Raw genomic sequence first — 19,148 nt, forward strand, 5'->3', positions numbered from 1 at the left:
GCAGGGATTTGCAGGGCCGGTGCTACCATAGAGGCCACTCAGGCGGCCGCCTAGAGTGCCAAGCTAAGAGGGGCGCCAGGCACAGCGCAGCACTCACGCGCATTGGCTGTGAGACGGCCCGGCCCCAGGATTCAGCTGGGCCTGGGCGGGCGAGATGGCGCCCTGCACCCGCCCCGCGCCCGCCCAGCCGAAGCGAAGCCAGGGACGCTGGGGTGGGGGTGGGGCGGCTCCACGTTCGGACTTCTGGAACGCGCCCGGAAGAGAGAGAGAGAATGTATGGGTGAATGGGGTGCATGCAGGGGGTCTTTGAGTGAATGCATGTGTTCATGCGTGTGTTTGTTTGGAGTGAGTGATGCTGAGTGTGTGTGTGAGTTGGGGGGGATGATTTGGAGGTGACATTCCTATTAAATAATGCATTTTAGACCCATAGACCTTCCTTTCCAATTTGTTTGCTATAATTGGCATGACGTATTTCTTGCACTTTAAAATAAATTTAGCCGTTTCAAGTTTTGTGCTTCTTATTTTTTCCAGGAAACATCTGTTCTTAAAAATCCAAATTTGCATTTTTTTTTGCGCGGGTGGTGGTGAAAGTAGCTCACCTTGCCTAGGGCTCAAAATAGTCTGGCACCTGCCCTGGGGATTTGGTTACCTGCAGGGCCTACGCTGGACATTCCTGTGTTGGATTTCCACAGCATCAGTGGAAATAAGAGATCAGAGGTGGGCAGAGCATAGGTTTGGTTCTCTGGGTAGATCTCTGGGTGATTTGCAGAAGAGAGGTTTATTTATTTATTTATTTATTTATTTACATTTATATACCGCCCCACAGCCGAAGCTCTCTGGGCGGTTTACAACATTTAAAAATAGTAAACATTAAAAGTATACAATTTAAAAACACACACACACACACACACACACACACATAAAAACAGTATAAAAACAACAGTATCCATTTCGCCTGGCAGAGACCTACATGATACTCTTTGGGACGCCAGGGGGTTGGACTCGATGGCCTTGTAGGTCCCTTCCAACTCTGCTATTCTATGATTCTATAAGACCTTTTTTTTAATTTTCTCAGTATTTTAACAGATTATCAACTTATTTTTTTAACTTTATACTGTTTTAAATTTGTATTTTAAACCGGTATTAATTTCTGCATTGCTGCTCGGATTTATCCTGGTTGTGCTTTGATATTGCATTTTAAACTACGCTTTTATATTGTTGTTTGTTTAAAATTTTGAACGGTTTTCATGGTTTGAATTTCGGTAAGCCGCCTAAAGAGCTTTGGCTATTAGGCAGTATAGAAAAGCAACAAAATGAATGAATGAATGAATAGACAGCTAGGTCAGCCAGGATTTCTGACTTCCAATTCTTTTAACGAGAGCAGTAACGATATACTGCCTAGCCTTTACTGATTGGATAAGTAGAGCTTTGAGGTAACCAGGAGTGGATTTGTGTGTTGGAAGAGACTGGAAGCTCAGCTGAGCTCTGGTGTTCATAGTAATTCCTGGGCTCGGAATTCTTTAATTCAAAATGTGCATCTTTTGTGCCAGTTTCCAGTTGGTGACTGTTGGTGTCCGATCTCTGTCCACCCCTCGTTTGGATGGTGACTTGGGTTTTCTCTGGATTTTTGTTCAGTTGAGTATTCCTCTTTGCGAGATGGTCTGTGTGCACCCTCCGTGGAGGGGAACTGGAAAAATGGTAAATTCTACAGGTTGCGATTCTGCATTCATAATTATTTGAAACTTACTTTTATTATACCTAGGGAGGTGGTGGGCTCTCCCACACTAGAGGCCTTCAAGAGGCAGCTGGACAACCATCTGTCAGGGATGCTTTAGGGTGGATTCCTGCATTGAGCAGGGGGTTGGACTAGATGGCCTTGTAGGCCCCTTCCAACTCTGCTATTCTATGATTCTATGAAAAGAAAGAAAATGTGGCTACAGAGATTAGAATATATCACTTTCAATACATGCATATGAAGTGTGTGTGTGTGTGTGTGTGTGTGTGTGTGTGTGGTAAGAAAATACAGGTTTCTAAGAATCAAAGCAAATAAGTATCCATTTGCAGATGGCATCTATACAGAAGCAATTCAAAGGTTGAAAGCGTTGTAAGGTCTTCAGTTCATTACATTGTAGGAGTAGGACGTGAGCATTTATCCTGCCAGCCTTTTAGCTGTCAGAAGGGTGCAGAGAATCCATTTGCGCTCTCCACATGTTAACTTCCTGGAAGCAGGCAGATAATTTAAAAGAGAAGATTGAGGGGAGACATGATAGCACTCTTCAAATACTTCAAAGGTTGTCACACAGAGGAGGGCCAGGATCTCTTCTCGATCCTCCCAGAGTGCAGGACATGGAATAACGGGCTCAAGTTAAAGGAAGCCAGATTCCAGCTGGACATCAGGAAAAACTTCCTGACTGTTAGAGCAGTACGACAATGGAATCAGTTATCTAAGGATGTTGTGGGCTCTCCCACACTAGAGGCCTTCAAGAGGCAGCTGGACAACCATCTGTCAGGGATGCTTTAGGGTGGATTCCTGCATTGAGCAGGGGGTTGGACTCGATGGACTTATAGGCCCCTTCCAACTCTGCTATTCTATGATTCTATGATCAATAAATATCAAGGAGTGTTCCAATACAATATGTAGCCATATAATGACCTCCTCCTCAAAAGGGACAACTGTTGGGCATTACCAAAACTTATGCTTAAAAAAAACATTAGTTGTGTTCAACCTCCAACAGTTAGCCAACTTAGGCAAACCCTTATTAAAGGCACCCAGTAGACACAAAACAAATGTTTTTTGCTGACTGACGCAGCCTGAGATCCATTGATACAGACGCCAAGGCAGCGATCCATTGATAGGCAGTGTGGCGTAGTGGCTAAAGTGTTGGACTGGGAGTTGGGAGATCCGGGTTCTAGTCCCCACTCGGCCATGGAAACCTACTTTGAGCCAGCCACAGACTCTCAGCCCAACCTACCTCACAGGGTTGTTGCTGTGAGGATAAAAATGGAGGATTATGTATGCCGCCTTGGGTTTCTTGGAGGAAAAAAGGCGGGATATAAATCCAACAGTAATAACAAATAAATAAAATGAAACTGGAGCAATCCAGATCCTATATATTGTATTCATTCCCTAATAATGTATTTATAGAAATGGATCCTAGGTCGATTTGCCTGATTGGCTTCAATAAGTGCTTCCAATAGTGAGGGAGAAGCTGAAGCTAAAAGCAGGCCAGACCAATCCTAAGGACTAACAAATGTTGCAATTCCAATAATTATCATTGAGTCATAACTTGCAAATTATGTTTAGCCCAAAAACAGAGAATGACAGAAACTCATCAGCACCCACCCGTTGATCATAGAATCATAGAATCATAGAATAGCAGAGTTGGAAGGGGCCTACAAGGCCATCGAGTCCAACCCCCTGCTCAATGCAGGAATCCACCCTAAAGCATCCCTGACAGAGGGTTGTCCAGCTGCCTCTTGAAGGCCTCTAGTGTGGGAGAGCCCACAACCTCCCTAGGTAACTGATTCCACCGTCGCACTGCTCTAACAGTCAGGAAGTTTTTCCTGATGTCCAGCCGGAATCTGGCTTCCTGTAACTTGAGCCCGTTATTCTGTGTCCTGCACTCTGGGAGGATGGAGAAGCGATCCTGGCCCTCCTCTGTGTGACAACCTTTGAAGTATTTGAAGAGTGCTCTCATGTCTCCCCTCAATCTTCTCTTCTCCAGGCTAAACATGTCCAGTTCTTTCAGTCTCTCTTCATAAGGCTTTGTTTGATCCAAGGTAAAAATCGTTTTATCCTTCCAGGTCTGCCACAAAAACATTTGAAAATCTGGATTTCCCAATAGCACCAGTACAGCACGAGAAAGTGGATCAAACTGTAATTGGCATGCGATTATACGCCACACATCTGTGAATGTCGTAACTGTGGGAGGGACTCTGTCTGTTCTAATATGCCTAGACCCTAATGCCATCCATTTAGAAAGAGAGTCCAGACAAGATTGACCATGGTGGAAAATCTGATCTGTACGAAAAAGGCCAAAATTTGGTACAAGTCAACAAATAAGCCTGATGTTCTAAAGCAAGATTCAAACACTAAACCCACCTTCTTACTCAGAAGTTGCATCCTTCTAAAACAGCCTTCCTCAACCTGGGGTGCTCCAGATGTGTTGGACTGCATCTCCTAGAATGCCCCAGCCAGCTGGCTGGGGCATTCTGGGAGTTGTAGTCCAACACATCTGGAGCACCCCAGGTTGAGGAAGGCTGTTCTAAAAGATAATCATGAAGGAGACACACACACACGCCCCGCAAATTTACGAAACAAAGCCTTGATATTTTTTTGAAAATATTTGCCAGGTTTAGACAGAGGAATCCCATGTATAACATACCCTGTTCAAGAGTCGCAAGTCTATTATTTATTTTGACAGGTAGGTAGGATGACGCACGCCGCGTTTGAGCTTCTTCAAATATCTCTGCAAATGTCATGGCGCCAGCTCAATGTTAGCCAAGGCTTGCGAAGGGATTGTTTCAGCCGTCTGACTTGGTGCCCTCCGGATGTGTGGGACTACAACCTCCATAATCCCCCGGCCGGCTAACTTGAGGCAGGAAAGGAGGAGGGTGTCCTGGAGGACGTCCAGTGGCCTGCAGCCCCCACGTAGACCAGATCTGGCCAATTCTGTGGAAGGAAGCGGAAATCTCTCTTTCCATTGAATTTGGAAGCATGACCTCTGCTCAACTCCTGCAGAAACTGCTAAGAAGAAGACACTGGAGAGCGTTGCTATGATTTGTGAGACGTCCACCCTTGTACAGTTGGGAACATCCTAGTTGTCTCCAGGCTGGGCAACCAGGACGGAGGGGCGTCCCTTTCGCCTTCCAGGAATGTGTTGTGTCCCCTTGATGGGATCGGGCCCTTTGACTTCTAGCTGGAGCTGCGAGAGGTGTTGTCAGTTCTGCGTCCAGCCTTGGCAATTCAGTGGGGGGAAACCTCTCTACCCGTTGCCTTCTGAAAAGCAGCGGTGATGAAATGGCGACGTGGAATGCTGTTATCACTCCGTCTTTCGGGACAGGGGATGGGTGCTTCACCCTTGTTTCCTCCCCCCCTTCCTCCTCCCCCCCAACCTCTTGGCCACGTGTCTCCCTGGGATCAAAGGTGGGAGGAGAAGCATAAAAGCTCTGAGAGGGCCACGCAGCACCTCACTGCTGCCTCTTCAGCTTTGCTCGGAGACTCTACCGTGACCCAGCTGCAAGATGAACCTCCCGGCCGCCCTGGGCATCCATGGATTCCTTTGCCTCTGCGCCCGTCTTTCGGATGCCTCCTTAGGTGAGAACCCAACCTTTTCTTGCCGAGCTTGAGAAAAGTCTTTTGCACCCAAATGAAACCCGGGCGTAAGGTGTTTCTGGATGAGCTGGTGGTGCTTGGGTGTGTTTTGAAAGAGAGCAACCTTGCTTCACTCAAAGACCAACTTCCTCCTTAAGCTGTGGGTGCTGCATCTCACGAGAACGGAGACCTGCGGTTCTCTTTTTGCAGGAGCTCAAGGCCCAGCAATCTGGCCGGGGGCAGATGGGTGCCAACTGCGTTCTGGGGTGCCATATCAGCTTTTATTTATTTATTTATTTATTTATTTATTTAAGCATTTTTATGCCGCCATTCAGCCAAAAAAGGCTCTCACAGCGGCTTACAAAAGTCTTTCTTGACAGTCCCTGCCCACAGGCTTACAATCTAAAAGACATGACACAAAAGGAAAGGGGACTGGGAGGGAGGAGGAGGGGGAAAAGGAAAGCAAATTCAGGCACTACAATCTTAGTTGCATAGTTCAGCAGTTACAGTTGACAGTTGGCAGCAGGAGGGAGGGGGCTCTCAGCTGGAGCTGGACCCAGGCACGGTGGAGAGGTGCCTGGCTGCTGCTTCCTCCCTCACTGGTGGCCTCTCCAGAGACAGTTGGTAGCAGGAGGGAGGGGGCTCTCAGCTGGAGCTGGACCCAGGCACGGTGGAGAGGTGCCCGGCTGCTGCTTCCTCCCTCACTGGTGGCCTCTGCAGAGACAGTTGGTAGCAGGAGGGAGGGGGCTCTCAGCTGGAGCTGGACCCAGGCATGATGGAGGGGTGCCTGGCTGCTGCTTCCTCCCTCACTGGTGGCCTCTCCAGAGACAGTTGGTAGCAGGAGGGAGGGGGCTCTCAGCTGGAGCTGGACCCAACATTCTAATACTCTAGACCAGCCTTCCTCAACCTGGGGCGCTCCAGATGTGTTGGACTACAGCTCCCAGAATGCCTCAGCCAGCTCTGCTGGCTGGGGCATTCTGGGAGATGCAGTCCAACACATCTGGAGCACCCTAGGTTGAGGAAGGCTGCTCTAGACATTGCAGGGTAGGCTTTCTCTTATTCAGGGAACCAGCGATTGTTTTTAATAAAAGCCCAATTAAATCATGCCTTTGGGAACGTGCAGAGTGCTTTTCTAAGAATTGTTTTTTGGGGGGAGGGAATTCATGCACCTGCACACAGCCCTAGGCCAGATGTACCGCAAGCAGGGCTCCTGTATCTTTAACAGTTGTATGGAAAAGGAAATTTCAGCAGGTGTCGTTTGTATGCATGCAGCACCCAATGAAATTCCCTCTTCATCACCACAGTTAAAGCTGCAGGAACTATACTAGAGTAACCAGTTACAAAAGAGGGCAGAGCTCTTGCAGCTTTAACTGTGGTGATGAAGAGGGAATTTCACCAGGTGTTGCATGCATACCAATGACATCTGCTGAAAATCCCTTTTCTAGACCACTGTTAAAGATACAGGAGCCCTAGTCCTCCGTTCCATATGGTCACCCTACTATAATGGATTGTGAAATTAATCCATCCCCAACCTGGTGTCCTTTAGATGCGTTGGATTACAGCTCCCAGCATCCCCCAGCCAGCAGGCCCTGGGAGTTTCATCCGGAGGGCATCGGGTTAGAGAATGCTGGTACAACAGTAGAGAAATGGGTGCTCAGAATGAAGGCGCAACACCCTCGAAATCGGAATTCTTCCAGTCCCACAAGATGGAAGATTTGGAATGGGAGGATTCAGAATACCAAGCTGCAAACTCCAAGATCCACAACGCTGCTGCTTTGAATGTCTGTCTATCCCTGCAGCTGCCCAGGGAGGGTGGAACTCTGACCAGGCAGGGACCAATTCTGACTGGGGCAGTGTGGGGCGCACCCCTATGCTGTGCCTTCAGAGCTCTTGCATTGGGAACTGCCCGGCTGCCCGGAACTACCAATTGCCCCAGCCTGGACGCCGGTCCCTGGCTGCCTGTCAGCAAACCTGGCTTCCACTGTGGTTCTGTCCTTCGTGTCTACGACCCCATCTTGTGGGAGTAAGTTCCATCAACTAAGCATGCCTTGTGCAAAGAAGCAACATTTCTCTCTCTCCTCGGGGCCTCTAGAGGAAGAAAAAAATCCCCACTACTGGAACGCCAAGGCCCGGCAGACCCTAGAATCGGCTCTCAACTTGACACCTATGAATCACCGAGCAAAGAACCTCATTTTATTCTTGGGTGATGGTAAGTCTGCACACTTTATGCATCCTCCATTCCCCCCTCCCCAAAAAAAGGGGGACCCAAAAAAAAAAATAGTCAGATTTGTATAAAACTTGGATCTGTTAACTTATAGGTATAGATACAAATTTAGAAAGAATGCCTATAACTGAAATAGAAATGCAAGTCATTGCACCATAGCGGAAAAACCTGACCTGGGTGACTTAGAATGTTTTCCCCAAAGAAGGATGCAGACAAGCTGGAGCGTGTTCAGAGGAGGGCTACCAGGATGATCAGGGGTCTGGAAACAAAGCCCTATGAGGAGAGACTGAAAGAACTGGGCATGTTTAGCTGGAGAAGAGAAGATTGAGGGGAGACATGAGAGCACTCTTCAAATACTTCAAAGGTTGTCACATAGAGGAGGGCCGGGATCTCTCTTGATCCTCCCAGAGTGCAGGACACGGAATAACGGGCTCAAGTTAAAGGAAGCCAGATTCCAGCTGGACATCAGGAAAAACTTCCTGACTGTTACGACAATGGAATCAGTTGCCTGGTGAGGTTGTGGCTTCTCCCACCCAAGAGCCTTCAAGAGGCAGCTGGACAACCCTCTGTCAGGGATGCTTTAGAATGGATTCCTGCATTGAGCAGGGGGTTGGACTTGATGGCCTTAGAGGCCCCTTCCAACTGTGCTATTCTATGATTCGATGATTCTACGAATCTTTGGGTTCCCCCGGTTTGCTGGTGTTCTCTTGCGTGTTTTCCCCAAAGATTGCTTAGGCTGATGCCTTGGAAATAACTGTGCGTGGGCAATTTCCCGCCATGTGGTTATTTGACTTAAAACAAGACGTGGATGGGATTGTCCATCCAATAAAGGACACCTTCAGGTAGAGGACTGCCCTCTGCAAAGTACAACGCACAGTCACCCTAATGCGCGTGCGTGCTGAGTAAGCACAGGGCCAGATTTAGCCTTCCGGCAGGCCTACCCTGTCACATTTTAAGATGTCTTGCTGTTATTTTAATAATGTATTCGTTTTATATGGTTTAATCAGTTTTATGGATTTTATAATATTTTCGTATTCTGTGTTGTTCCCTGCCTCGATCCCGAGGGAGAGGCGAGTAAGAAATAAATTATTATTATTATTATTATTATTATTATTATTATTATTATCATCATCATCATCATCATCATCATCATCATCATCATTAGCCCACATTGGTGGAGCCTCAAAGAAATCTCATCAATCCAATCAGACTGGTCAGTTATGATCAATAGGTGTGGTTTGACCAAGAAGGCCTCAATTCGTAAAGCGATGGGCGGTGGAATGGCTGTTCTTAGATCTTGATTGCATTCGTCAAGAAATTGCATTCGTCAAGAAAGACGCTTTGGATCAGGCGGCATTGTGGGAGGAAGACCACGGCCGGAGGCAGACGTCTCGGCCTGCTGCCGCCCCTGTTTTGTGTCCCAGTCCGGAGCATTTTCCTCCTCCGCTTTCCGTCTTGGCTCCTTCTGGCTCAACTCTGCCCGCAGAGGTCCAGAAAGGGGAGGAGGGAAGGGGTCAAGCTCTTTTCTGCCCTGGAGGCTTCTGGCTCCGATGGCACCAGGGCCGGTGCTAGACTATTTTGTGCCCTAGGCAAGGCGAGCTATTTGCACCCGCACCCCAAATTGCCAACTTCGATTCAGCTGTTCAGGAAGAGTCTCTGACCTATTCGATTTCCCTTTTATGATGTTTTTTTCTTAAAACAGCTCATTTGCATAAAACTGTGACCCTTAAAGGGCAGTGCTGCACCCCTGTGAGGTCCGCACCCTAGGCGTCTGCCTAATTGGCCTAATGGTAGCGCCGGCCCTGGATGGCACAGCCCCTCCAGTGTCGGAGTCACCAGCCTCCGCTGCTTGTCTCTCCTCGGAGGTTCGGCTCGGACTCCCCGCCCTCCGCGCTGCCGTGCGGCTCCCCTCCCTGAGCTGATTTATGCCCCTTCTTCTTGGCCGATGACGCTGGCGCCGTCAGCTGCGTCCCCCCATAACTCAGCCTGGTGTTTGTGCAAAGCCGGTCTTGGCAGCGGGGCGACGGGCGACGGGCCCGGCCAAGGCCGCTCATCACGCGCAGGTGGGAGGTTTTGGGCTGCTCCGAGGCGCCTCCGGCCAGGTCATTCCGCCCTCAGGCTGCTTATCTTGGGGGCTGGCGGGGAGAACGGCTCCAGGATCCAGGGAGCTTGGAAGACGGACGAGAGCCAAGTGTTACAAAGGGCCACGGCAGCCTTCCCTGGTGGCTAGGGTGACCCTATGAAAAGGAGGACCGGGCTCCTGTATCTTTAACAGATGTATTGAAAAGGAAGTTTCAGCAGGTGTCATTTGTATACAGGCAGCACCTGGTGAAATTCCCTCTTCATCACAACAGTTAAAGCCGCAGGAGCCCTGCCCTCTTTTAAATCTGGTCACTCTAGTATAGCTCCTGCAGCTTTAACTGTTGTGATGAAGAGGAAATTTCACCAGGTTGTCCATATACACAAATGACACCTGCTGAAATCCCCTTTTCTATGCAACTGTTAAAGATACAGGTGCCCTGTCCTCCTTTTCATATGGTCACCCTACTGGTGGCTGTGCTGGCTAGGGATAATGGGAGTTGCAGTCCAACACATCTGGCGGGCATCAGCTTGTGGGCTGCTGTGCTACAGAGACCAAAGGTTTGCCCGGGTGCTGGACCGTCTCTGTGCATAAGCAAAACCCAGCAGAGGGCCCTGGGTGCTGCACTCTCCGGGGGGGAAACCACAGGGGAAGGCAAGGCTAGAACTGCCCCTTGGCATGTCTCCAGGACATCTGAACCCGTCATTGTAGCGTCACCCTATGGAAAGGCGGACAGGGCTCCTGTGTCTCTGACCGTTGTATAGAACAGGGCATTTCAGCAGGTGTCCTTTGTATGCCTACAGCACCGGGTGAAATTCCCTCTTTGTCACAAAAGTGAAAGCTGCAGGAGCCCTGCCCTCTATTGCATCTGGTAATTCTAGGGCAGGGCTCCTGCAGCTTGAACTGTTGTGATGAAGAGGGAATTTCACCAGGTGCTGCATGCATACATATTAACACCTGCTGAAATGCCCTGTTCTATTTATTTATTTATTTATTTATTACATTTTTATACCGCCCAATAGCCGAAGCTCTCTGGGCGGTTCACAAAAATTAAAACCATAATAAAACAACCAACAGGTTAAAAACACAAATACAAAATACAGTATAAAAGCACAACCAGGATAAAACCATGCAGCAAAATTGATATGATTAAAATACAGAGTTAGAACAGTAACATTTAAATTTAAGTTTAAATTAAGTGTTAAAATACTGAGAGAATAAAAAAGGTCTTCAGCTGTTCTACACAAGTGTTAAAGATACAGGAACCCTGTCCTCCTTTCCATACGGTCACCCTAGCCGTCATCTGAACCCATTATTGTTGGTGTCAAAAGAGCCCCCCCCCCATATCTGGTAAAGATGCACAGAAGGTGGGTCTTGCTTCTTCGCCAGGTCCTGCTCTTCACAGCAGAGGCGAGACTTGAACTAAGAACTTAGTTCAGAGCTGAAAAAAGTGCAGAAAAGGGCAACTCAAATGATCAAGGGTCTGGAGCATCTCCCCTATGAGGGAGGGTTACAACAGCTGGGATTGTTTAGCTTGAAAAAAGGAGGCTGAGGGGAGACAGGATAGAGGTGTACAAAATTATGCCTGGTGTGGAGAATGTGGACAGGGAGACATTTTTCTCCCTCTCTCAAAATACTAGATCTCGGGTTCATCCCATGAAGCTGATTGGTGGGAGATCCAGGACAAATAAAAGGAAGGACTTCTTCACACAGCACAGAGTTAAATTATGGAACTCACGACCACAAGATGTAGTGGTGGCCGCCAATCTGGATGGCTTTAAAAGGGAGTTGGAGAAATTCCTGGAGGCAAAGGCTATCCATGGCTACTAGCCCTGATGGTTGTGTGCTATCTCCAGTATTCGAGGCAGTAAGCCTGCGTGCACCAGTTGCTGGGGAACATGGGTGGGAGGGTGCTGTTGCACCATGTCCTGCTTTATTGGTCCCGATGGCTGCTTGGCCCCTGTGTGAACAGAGTGCTGGACTAGATGGACCCTTGGTCTGATCCAGCCAGGCACTTCTCATGTTCTTATGTTCTTAATTTCTTGATTAACAGTTGGGTGTGTTTCCTATTAGGCTATACCAGCTCCTGTTCCTCGCCCCCGCCCCCCCCCCCACGCCCCAATTGCAGTGTTAGGAGACCCTCTCCTCTGGTCGTTTCCTACCCATCCACCTTTTTACCCACCGTCCTGTTCCTTTTTTCCATGCTCCAACAAAAACAGAATCCGGGTTTAGCCCAGGCTGCACTATCCAGTGCTGTGCAAACGAAAGTCACTCATAACCATCCGTGTTGCAAGCTGTAATTGGTGGATTAATCATCTTAAAAGGCAGTGGATTGATGGGTGGAGAACAGACTGCTTGTTCTTTTGGACATATTTTAGCACTTGTGTTTTTATTCCTATAAAAAGCCTTTTACAAGCGATCTCAGGCCCTCTTCCATATCTCAAAAAGGCTAAAAGTGCACATTTTGGTGCTATCCAAATGGACCAAACCAGAGTCCGTTAGGATGTCCGCTTAAACACACTTACTTGGGAGAAACCCCATTGAATACAGTGGGGCTTACTTTTGAGTGCCCATACAGAGTGTTGTGCTGTTAATAGCTTCGGAGGCAGGTGATGAATCAACTGAAAACATCCTTCAATCACCCAACAGCCCTCATGAAGGTTCTAACGCTGTGCTTGCAGGCATGGGGGTGCCCACCATCTCCGCGGCCCGCATCTACAAGGGACAGCAGGCCGGAGGCTCCGGGGAGGATGGCGTGCTGGCGATGGAGAAATTCCCCTACGTTGCCCTGTCCAAGGTGTGTAGCCGTTGCTTGCTTCTCTCCCTCCATCTATTTCTGCAGACATTTACAGTGTAAGTTCCTTGGGGCAGGGACCTGTCAGGTTTTCGTTGTGTTACTCCGCAATGGGGAATTGGCATGAACGGGGTCGGAGCCAATGTCAAGGGTCGGCGTGGTCGGGCGCCTGCCGAGGGCCCGTACCCAAGCGGGGGCCAATGAAAAGAGCCCCCTGGAGTTGCTACTCCTGCTCACCATTGCAGCCTGCTTCTTCACCCGACTCTTGCTCTGGCCCAGACAATGGTGGTGGTGAGAAGCAGCAGCAGCAGGGCCGGTGCCAGACTATTTTGCGCACTAGGCAGGTGAGCTGCTTTCACCCCCCCCCCCCAGCGTACCTAGGCCGCAGGGCGCCATCTCGCCCACCCAGCCGAAGCGAAGCCAGGACGCTGGGGTGGGGTGGGGCGGCTTTGGAACGGTGCACCCGACTGGAAGCTGCTCTGGGAGAGCGACTTCCGGGCGCGCCGTTCCAAAGCTGCCCGCCCGTCCGCCCACCCAAGCATTCTGGCTTTGCTTTGGCTGGGCGCCCACCCAGCCAAAGCGAAGCCAGGATGCTGGGGCGGGGTGGGTGGGCAGGGCTTCACTTCCGCTGAGTGAGTGCCCAGCCGAAGCAAAGCCAGGATGCTGGGGTGGAGGGGTGGGCGTGGCTTCACTTCGGCTGGGTGGGTGCTCAGCTGAAGCAAAGCCAGGACGCTGGGGCAGGTGGGCGGCTTCGTAACGGCATGCCCAGAAGCCGCCCTCTCAGAGCCGCTGTGGGAGAGCGGCTTCCGAGTGCTGCGTTCGGTGCCCCTTACCTTGGCGCTCTAGGCGGCCGCCTGAGTGGCCTCTATGGTAGCACCGGCCCTTAGCAGCAGCAGATGCCCTGGGCAACTCACTCCCTGGCTCTCTCCTCCAGTGGCAGCCTGGAGAAGGAGGAAGAGGAGGAGGAGGAGGAGGAGGAGGAGGAGGAAAAGCAGCTGGTGACCGTGGCGATGAGAAGATAGAGGGGACCCATTGTGGGGGGTCTTGCCGCTGGCTCTGGATGGTGATCTAGAAAAGCTACTATAATTAATTCGTATAATAGTTCTTGCTTTCCAGGAAATCTCTGTACCTATCTCTAGGCTGGCCAATGGTTTCAGGTGCAAAGGAAGGCAAGGCTACTGTGTAGGGTGACCATACGGAAAGGAGGACAGGGCTCCTGTATCTTTAACCGTTGTATTGAAAAGGGAATTTCAGCAGGTGTCATTTGTATGCACGCAGCACCTGGTGAAATCCCCTCTTCAACACAACGGTTAAAACTGCAGGAGCCCTGCCCTCTTTTGTATCTGGTCACTTCTGAAATTCCCTTTTCAATACAACTGTTAGATACAGGAGCCCTGTCCTCCATTCCATATGGTCACCCTACTACTGTATGATCAGTGGTTATGCAGAAGAACCATTTCAACAGGTGAACCTTGTTGTGAAGGCAATGAGAAGAGTCTTCATCTGCTGAAATGTCCTTCCGGGCAGAGGCTACAGTTACTTATTTATTTATTACATTTATATACCGCCCCGTAGCCAAAGCTCTCTGGGCGATTTACCATATTTCTTCGATTCTAAGACGCACTTTCCCCCCCATATAAACATCTCTAAAACGGGGTGCGTCTTAGAATCGCGGGTGCATTTATTATTTCTTAGAATCAAAGCTTTTTTTTTCTGTTGGTGGTACTGAAATTAGTGTGGGTCTTACAATCGATGGTGTCTTACAATTGAAGAAACACGGTACAAAAGTTAAAAACAGTGAACATTAAAAACAGTCTGGCAGTTATTCTCTCAAACATTTTAAGAACTACCTTGCTTGCTTGCTTGTGTGTGTCTGTGTGTGTGTCTGTGTGTCTCTGTGTGTTGCTTTTAGATCTTTGCACCTTTTATTTTGCTACTCTGCACTGTTTTAACTCTTTGCTGCTGGTTTATCTTGGTTTCATTAAGTGCTGTTTTTAACATTTTTTGTATTGTGTTGTGTATATTATATTTTTAATTTACCTGTACACTGTCCAGAGAACTCTGGTTATTGGGTGATCTATAAGTGCAATAAATAAAGAAATAAAGTTGTTGATGATTATAAGATACCTATAAAACGAATTCCCTTGGTGTCCTCACACCTCCCTTCTGCTGCACCATTTCTCCTGGTGACCCTTGCCTTCTAGCGACGCAGCTGCCCACCCATCATCTCCCCAGACAAACGGAGGCATGGCACCTCTCCTTTTCTCTTGGCAGACGTACAACGTCGACCGGCAGGTGGCAGACAGCGCTGGCACGGGCACAGCCTACCTCTGCGGGGTGAAGACCAACGCGAAAACCCTGGGCGTGAGCGCTGCAGCCATCTACGGTCAGTGCAACACCACCTTTGGCAACGAGGTGGACTCCATCCTCCATCGGGCAAAGTTGTCAGGTACGAGCAGTTACAACACAAGTGGTTAAAAGTCCAAAGCTTTTATTCATGTAGCAGACTAAAGATCAATACATAGATAAGACTAAAAGCAAAGCTAAGCAAGCGTGTTCAGAGGAGGGCTACCAGGATGATCAGGGGTCTGGAAACAAAGCCCTCTGAGGAGAGACTGAAAGAACTGGGCCTGTTTAGCCTGGAGAAGAGAAGATGGAGGGGAGACATGATTGCACTCTTCAAATACTTAAAAGGTTGTCACACAGAGGAGGGCCAGGATCTCTTCTCGATCCTCCCAGAGTGCAGGACACGGAATAACGGGCTCAAGTTAAAGGAAGCCAGATTCCGGCTGAACATCAGGAAAAACTTCCTGACTGTGAGAGCAGTACGACAATGGGACCAGTTACCTAGGGAGGTCGTGGGCTCTCCCACCCTAGAGGCCTTCAAGAGGCAGCTGGACAGCCCTCTGTCAGGGATGCTGTAGGGTGGATTCCTGCACTGAGCAGGGGGTTGGACTCGATGGCCTTGTAGGCCTCTTCCAACTCTGCTATTCTATGATTCTATGATTCTATGAATGTTAAACATTTTAATGTTGCAGCCAGTTTAATTATATTTTAACTGTTGTATGTTTCTATTTACATATCTTTAATTGTGTATCTTTTAACTTTGTAAAGCTGCCTTGAGTCCCAATATTGGGGAAAAGGCAGGATACAAATAAATATAATAATGATAATAATAACCGTCCCGCCCTCTGGGGTGGCAGAGAAACAGTCTGTTTGCTCTTCTAAGTGACCGCTGTTCCGGGATTGGGAGACAGCTGTCAGGTCCCTTCTCACTCTTCTCTTAGGAAGGCAACAGGGATGAGCAAACTCTCTCTTTGATGGCAATCTGACTACAGTAAAAGCTGCCCCCTTAGCGGAGAATGAACGTTGCTTTGTCTAGTACTGAGATAGCCTCCATTTCTGACGTCAGCGATCCAGCTGTCAAATCAGAAAATCACGTCGTGGCTAGACCATCCTTCCTTGTGGCCTTATACCTGAACGATAAAAGGGCTCCCCTGTTCTAACTGGGCAACCCATCGTGCAAAAGAGCTGACGTTTGGATGGGGAGCGAAAGGTGAGAAACGGCCTATGGGGGTTTCCTGGCATGGTGCCAACTCACCACATACTCTAGGGGGCAGTGTGGAGCTACGTCAGAATAAACCTATTTTCTGTATTACTGTAGCAGGGGGTGCTTTGGCCAAACGGAACCTAGTGGCAGATGTATATATAGTTAAAGCAATAGCTAAAGCATAGTTAAAGCAATGGTATTCCCCGTAGTAACCTATGGCTACGAAAGCTGGACCGTAAGGAAAGCTGAGCGAAAGAAGAGAGATGCTTTTGAACTGTGGTGCTGGAGGAAAATCCTGAGAGTGCCTTGGACTGCAAGAAGATCAAACCAGTCCATACTCCAGGAAATAAAGCCAGACTGCTCACTTGAGGGAATGGCATTAAAGGCAAAACTGAAGTTCTTTGGCCACATAATGAGAATACAGGATACCCTGGAGAAGAGGCTGATGCTAGGGAAAGTGGAAGGCAAAAGGAAGAGGGGCCGACCAAGGGCAAGATGGAGGGATGATATTCTGGAGGTGACAGACTCGACCTTGGGGGAGCTAGGGGTGGCGACGGCCGACAGAAAGCTCTGGCGTGGGCTGGTCCATGAAGTCACGAAGAGTCGGAAGTGACTGAATGAATAAACAACAACAACAAGAGAGAGAGAGAGAGAGAGAGAGAGAGAGAGAGCTTTGACCCATAGCCCCCTACTATGAATGGTGTAGGTCACAAGGTATTGTTTGCATGGATTTAAAGCCCTGCTGAAACACAAAGGGTGGGTGGGTGGGTGCTCTCTGCACCTTTAAACTTCTGCCTCTCCTCTGTTTGTGGCTGATACATCTCAGTCCACTGATGGCTCCATCTCTCTTCCGCAACTCCTATGCTGGCTGGGGGGTTCTGGGAGTTGTAGTCCAACACCTTGGGGAGGCATCAGATTTGGCAAGTCCATTGTATTCATCTCTGGACATCTTGACAGATCAGTCCCGTGTTGTGCTATCACTAACGCCCCCTTCGTTCTCACGGCCTGTCTCCCCACCCCCCACCCCAATGCTCCTCCTCTCCCATCACAGGCCGGTCCGTGGGGATTGTGACAACCACTCGTGTCCAGCACGCCTCTCCAGGAGCCTCTTACGCGCATTCGGTCAGCCGGGAGTGGTACGGTGATGCAGATTTGCCCGACGAGGCCGTCCGGCAAGGCTGCAAGGACATCGCTTACCAGCTGGTGCACAACACAGAAATCAACGTGAGTAGAGGGGTGTGTGTGTGTATGTGTGTGTGTGTGTGTGTGTGTGTGTGTGTGGCGGGATCTGTGGGCATGGCTCAGGCATGTGTGGGGATCTGTGGGCATGGCTCGTGTGGGGATCTGTGGGCATGGCTCGGTGGTCTGACCATTGGGGCTGCCCTCTTTTGTATCTGGTCATGAGGGCAGGGCACCTGCCGCTTTAACTGTGTGATGAAGACATCTTCCCTGGACCCTGACAATCTTAATAACTATAGCCCATTAGCAAATGTCCCATTCCTGGGCAGGGTCCTTGAGTGGGTGGTTGCGGGCCAGCTCCAGGCAGTCTTGAATGAGACCAATTATCTGGATCCATTTCAGTCGGGTTTCAGGCCTGGTTTTGGTACGGAAACAGCCTCGGTCGCCCTGTATGATGACCCATGTCGGGAGAAGGACAGAGGGAGGGTGACTCTGTTGATTCTTCTTGATCTCGTGGCGGCTTTCAATACCATCGACCCTGGTGTCCTTCTGGGACGACTCGCTGAACTGGGAGTGGGAGACAGGCTCCTATTGGCTGGTCAGCTCCAGAAGGTGGTGTTTGGGGGACATTGCTCACCTCCGTGGATTCTCCAGTACGGGATTCCACTGGTGTCAGTCTTGTCCCCCATGCTGTTTAACATTTACCTGTAACTGTTGGGTGCGGTCATCCGGAGCTTTGGAGTGTGTTGTCATCGGTGCGCTGATGACACGCAGCTCTACTTCTCATTTTCATAGAATCATAGAATCATAGAATAGCAGAGTTGGAAGGGGCCTACAAGGCCATCGAGTCCAACCCCCTGCTCAAGGCATGAATCCACCCTAAAGCATCCCTGACAGATGGTTGTCCAGCTGCCTCTTGAAGGCCTCTAGTGTGGGAGAGCCCACAACCTCCCTAGGTCACTGATTCCATTGTCGTACTGCTCTAACAGTCAGGGAGTTTTTCCTGATGTCCAGCTGGAATCTGGCTTCCTGTAACTTGAGCCCGTTATTCCATGTCCTGCACTCTGGGAGGATCGAGAAGAGATCCACCCTAAAGCATCCCTGACAGATGGTTGTCCAGCTGCCTCTTGAAGGCCTCTAGTGTGGGAGAGCCCACCACCTCCCTAGGTAACCGATTCCATTGTCGTACTGCTCATCTTCATCAGGTGAGGCTGTGGATGTGCTGAACCGGTGCCTGGCTGTGACAATGGACTGGATGAGGGCTAATAAACTTAAACTCAATCCAGACAAGACTGAGATGCTGCTGGTGGTTCTTCTGACCGGATGGAGGATGTTCAACCTGTTCTGGATGGGGTTACACTTCCCCTGAAGGAGCAGGTTCGTAGCTTGGGGGGTTCTCCTAGAACCATCTCTGTCTCTTGAGGCTCAGGTGCCCTTGGTGGCATGGAGTGCCTTCTACCAGCTTTGGTTGGTGGCCCAGCTCCGCTCCTATCTGGACAGGGATAACCTGGCTTCAATTGTCTACGCCCTGTTAACCTCCAAGTTAGATTACTGCAATGCGCTCTACGTGGGGCTGCCTTTGAAGATGGTTTGGAAGCTGCAGCTTGTGCAAAATGCAGCGGCCAGATGGATAACCGGGACCAGAAGTTGGGAGAAACTGTTCTAAAATATGAACCGCCTCTGACAATTATGAAATGGCAACACTGGCTAAACAGTCATGGTGCTTGATGCCTTTTGGCAGGTGATTCTAGGCGGGGGCCGGACATACATGACACCTCAGCAGACGCCTGACCCGGAATATCCAAATGATCCCAAGCAGAACGGGACCAGGAAAGATGGCCTCAACCTCATAAAAAAGTGGCTGAACGGCAAGCAGGTATTGGAGTCGACTGGGCAGGAGCCTGGAGAGGAAACCTGAGCCTTGGCTAGGTTGGGAATTTTTGAGCTTCTCTAAACGAGTGATTTATTGCACATTCATGATTGGCCACTCATGGACATTTGCTAAGC

General features: G+C 49.5%; 1 protein-coding gene across 1 annotated transcript in view; it reads left to right on the top strand.

The window, feature by feature from the left end:
* The first annotated feature begins 5,244 nt into the window (after positions 1-5,244).
* Positions 5,245-19,148, top strand: part of LOC134402375 (alkaline phosphatase-like) — a 29,571-nt gene continuing 15,667 nt past the window's right edge. The window contains exons 1-6 of the mRNA XM_063131792.1: positions 5,245-5,317; positions 7,407-7,523; positions 12,300-12,415; positions 14,687-14,861; positions 17,014-17,186; positions 18,883-19,017. Coding sequence (XP_062987862.1) covers positions 5,245-5,317; positions 7,407-7,523; positions 12,300-12,415; positions 14,687-14,861; positions 17,014-17,186; positions 18,883-19,017 — 789 coding nt within the window. The remainder of the gene's footprint in view (positions 5,318-7,406; positions 7,524-12,299; positions 12,416-14,686; positions 14,862-17,013; positions 17,187-18,882; positions 19,018-19,148) is intronic.

The sequence above is a fragment of the Elgaria multicarinata genome, chromosome 8, assembly GCF_023053635.1.
Source record: "Elgaria multicarinata webbii isolate HBS135686 ecotype San Diego chromosome 8, rElgMul1.1.pri, whole genome shotgun sequence".
Lineage (NCBI taxonomy): Eukaryota > Metazoa > Chordata > Lepidosauria > Squamata > Anguidae > Elgaria > Elgaria multicarinata.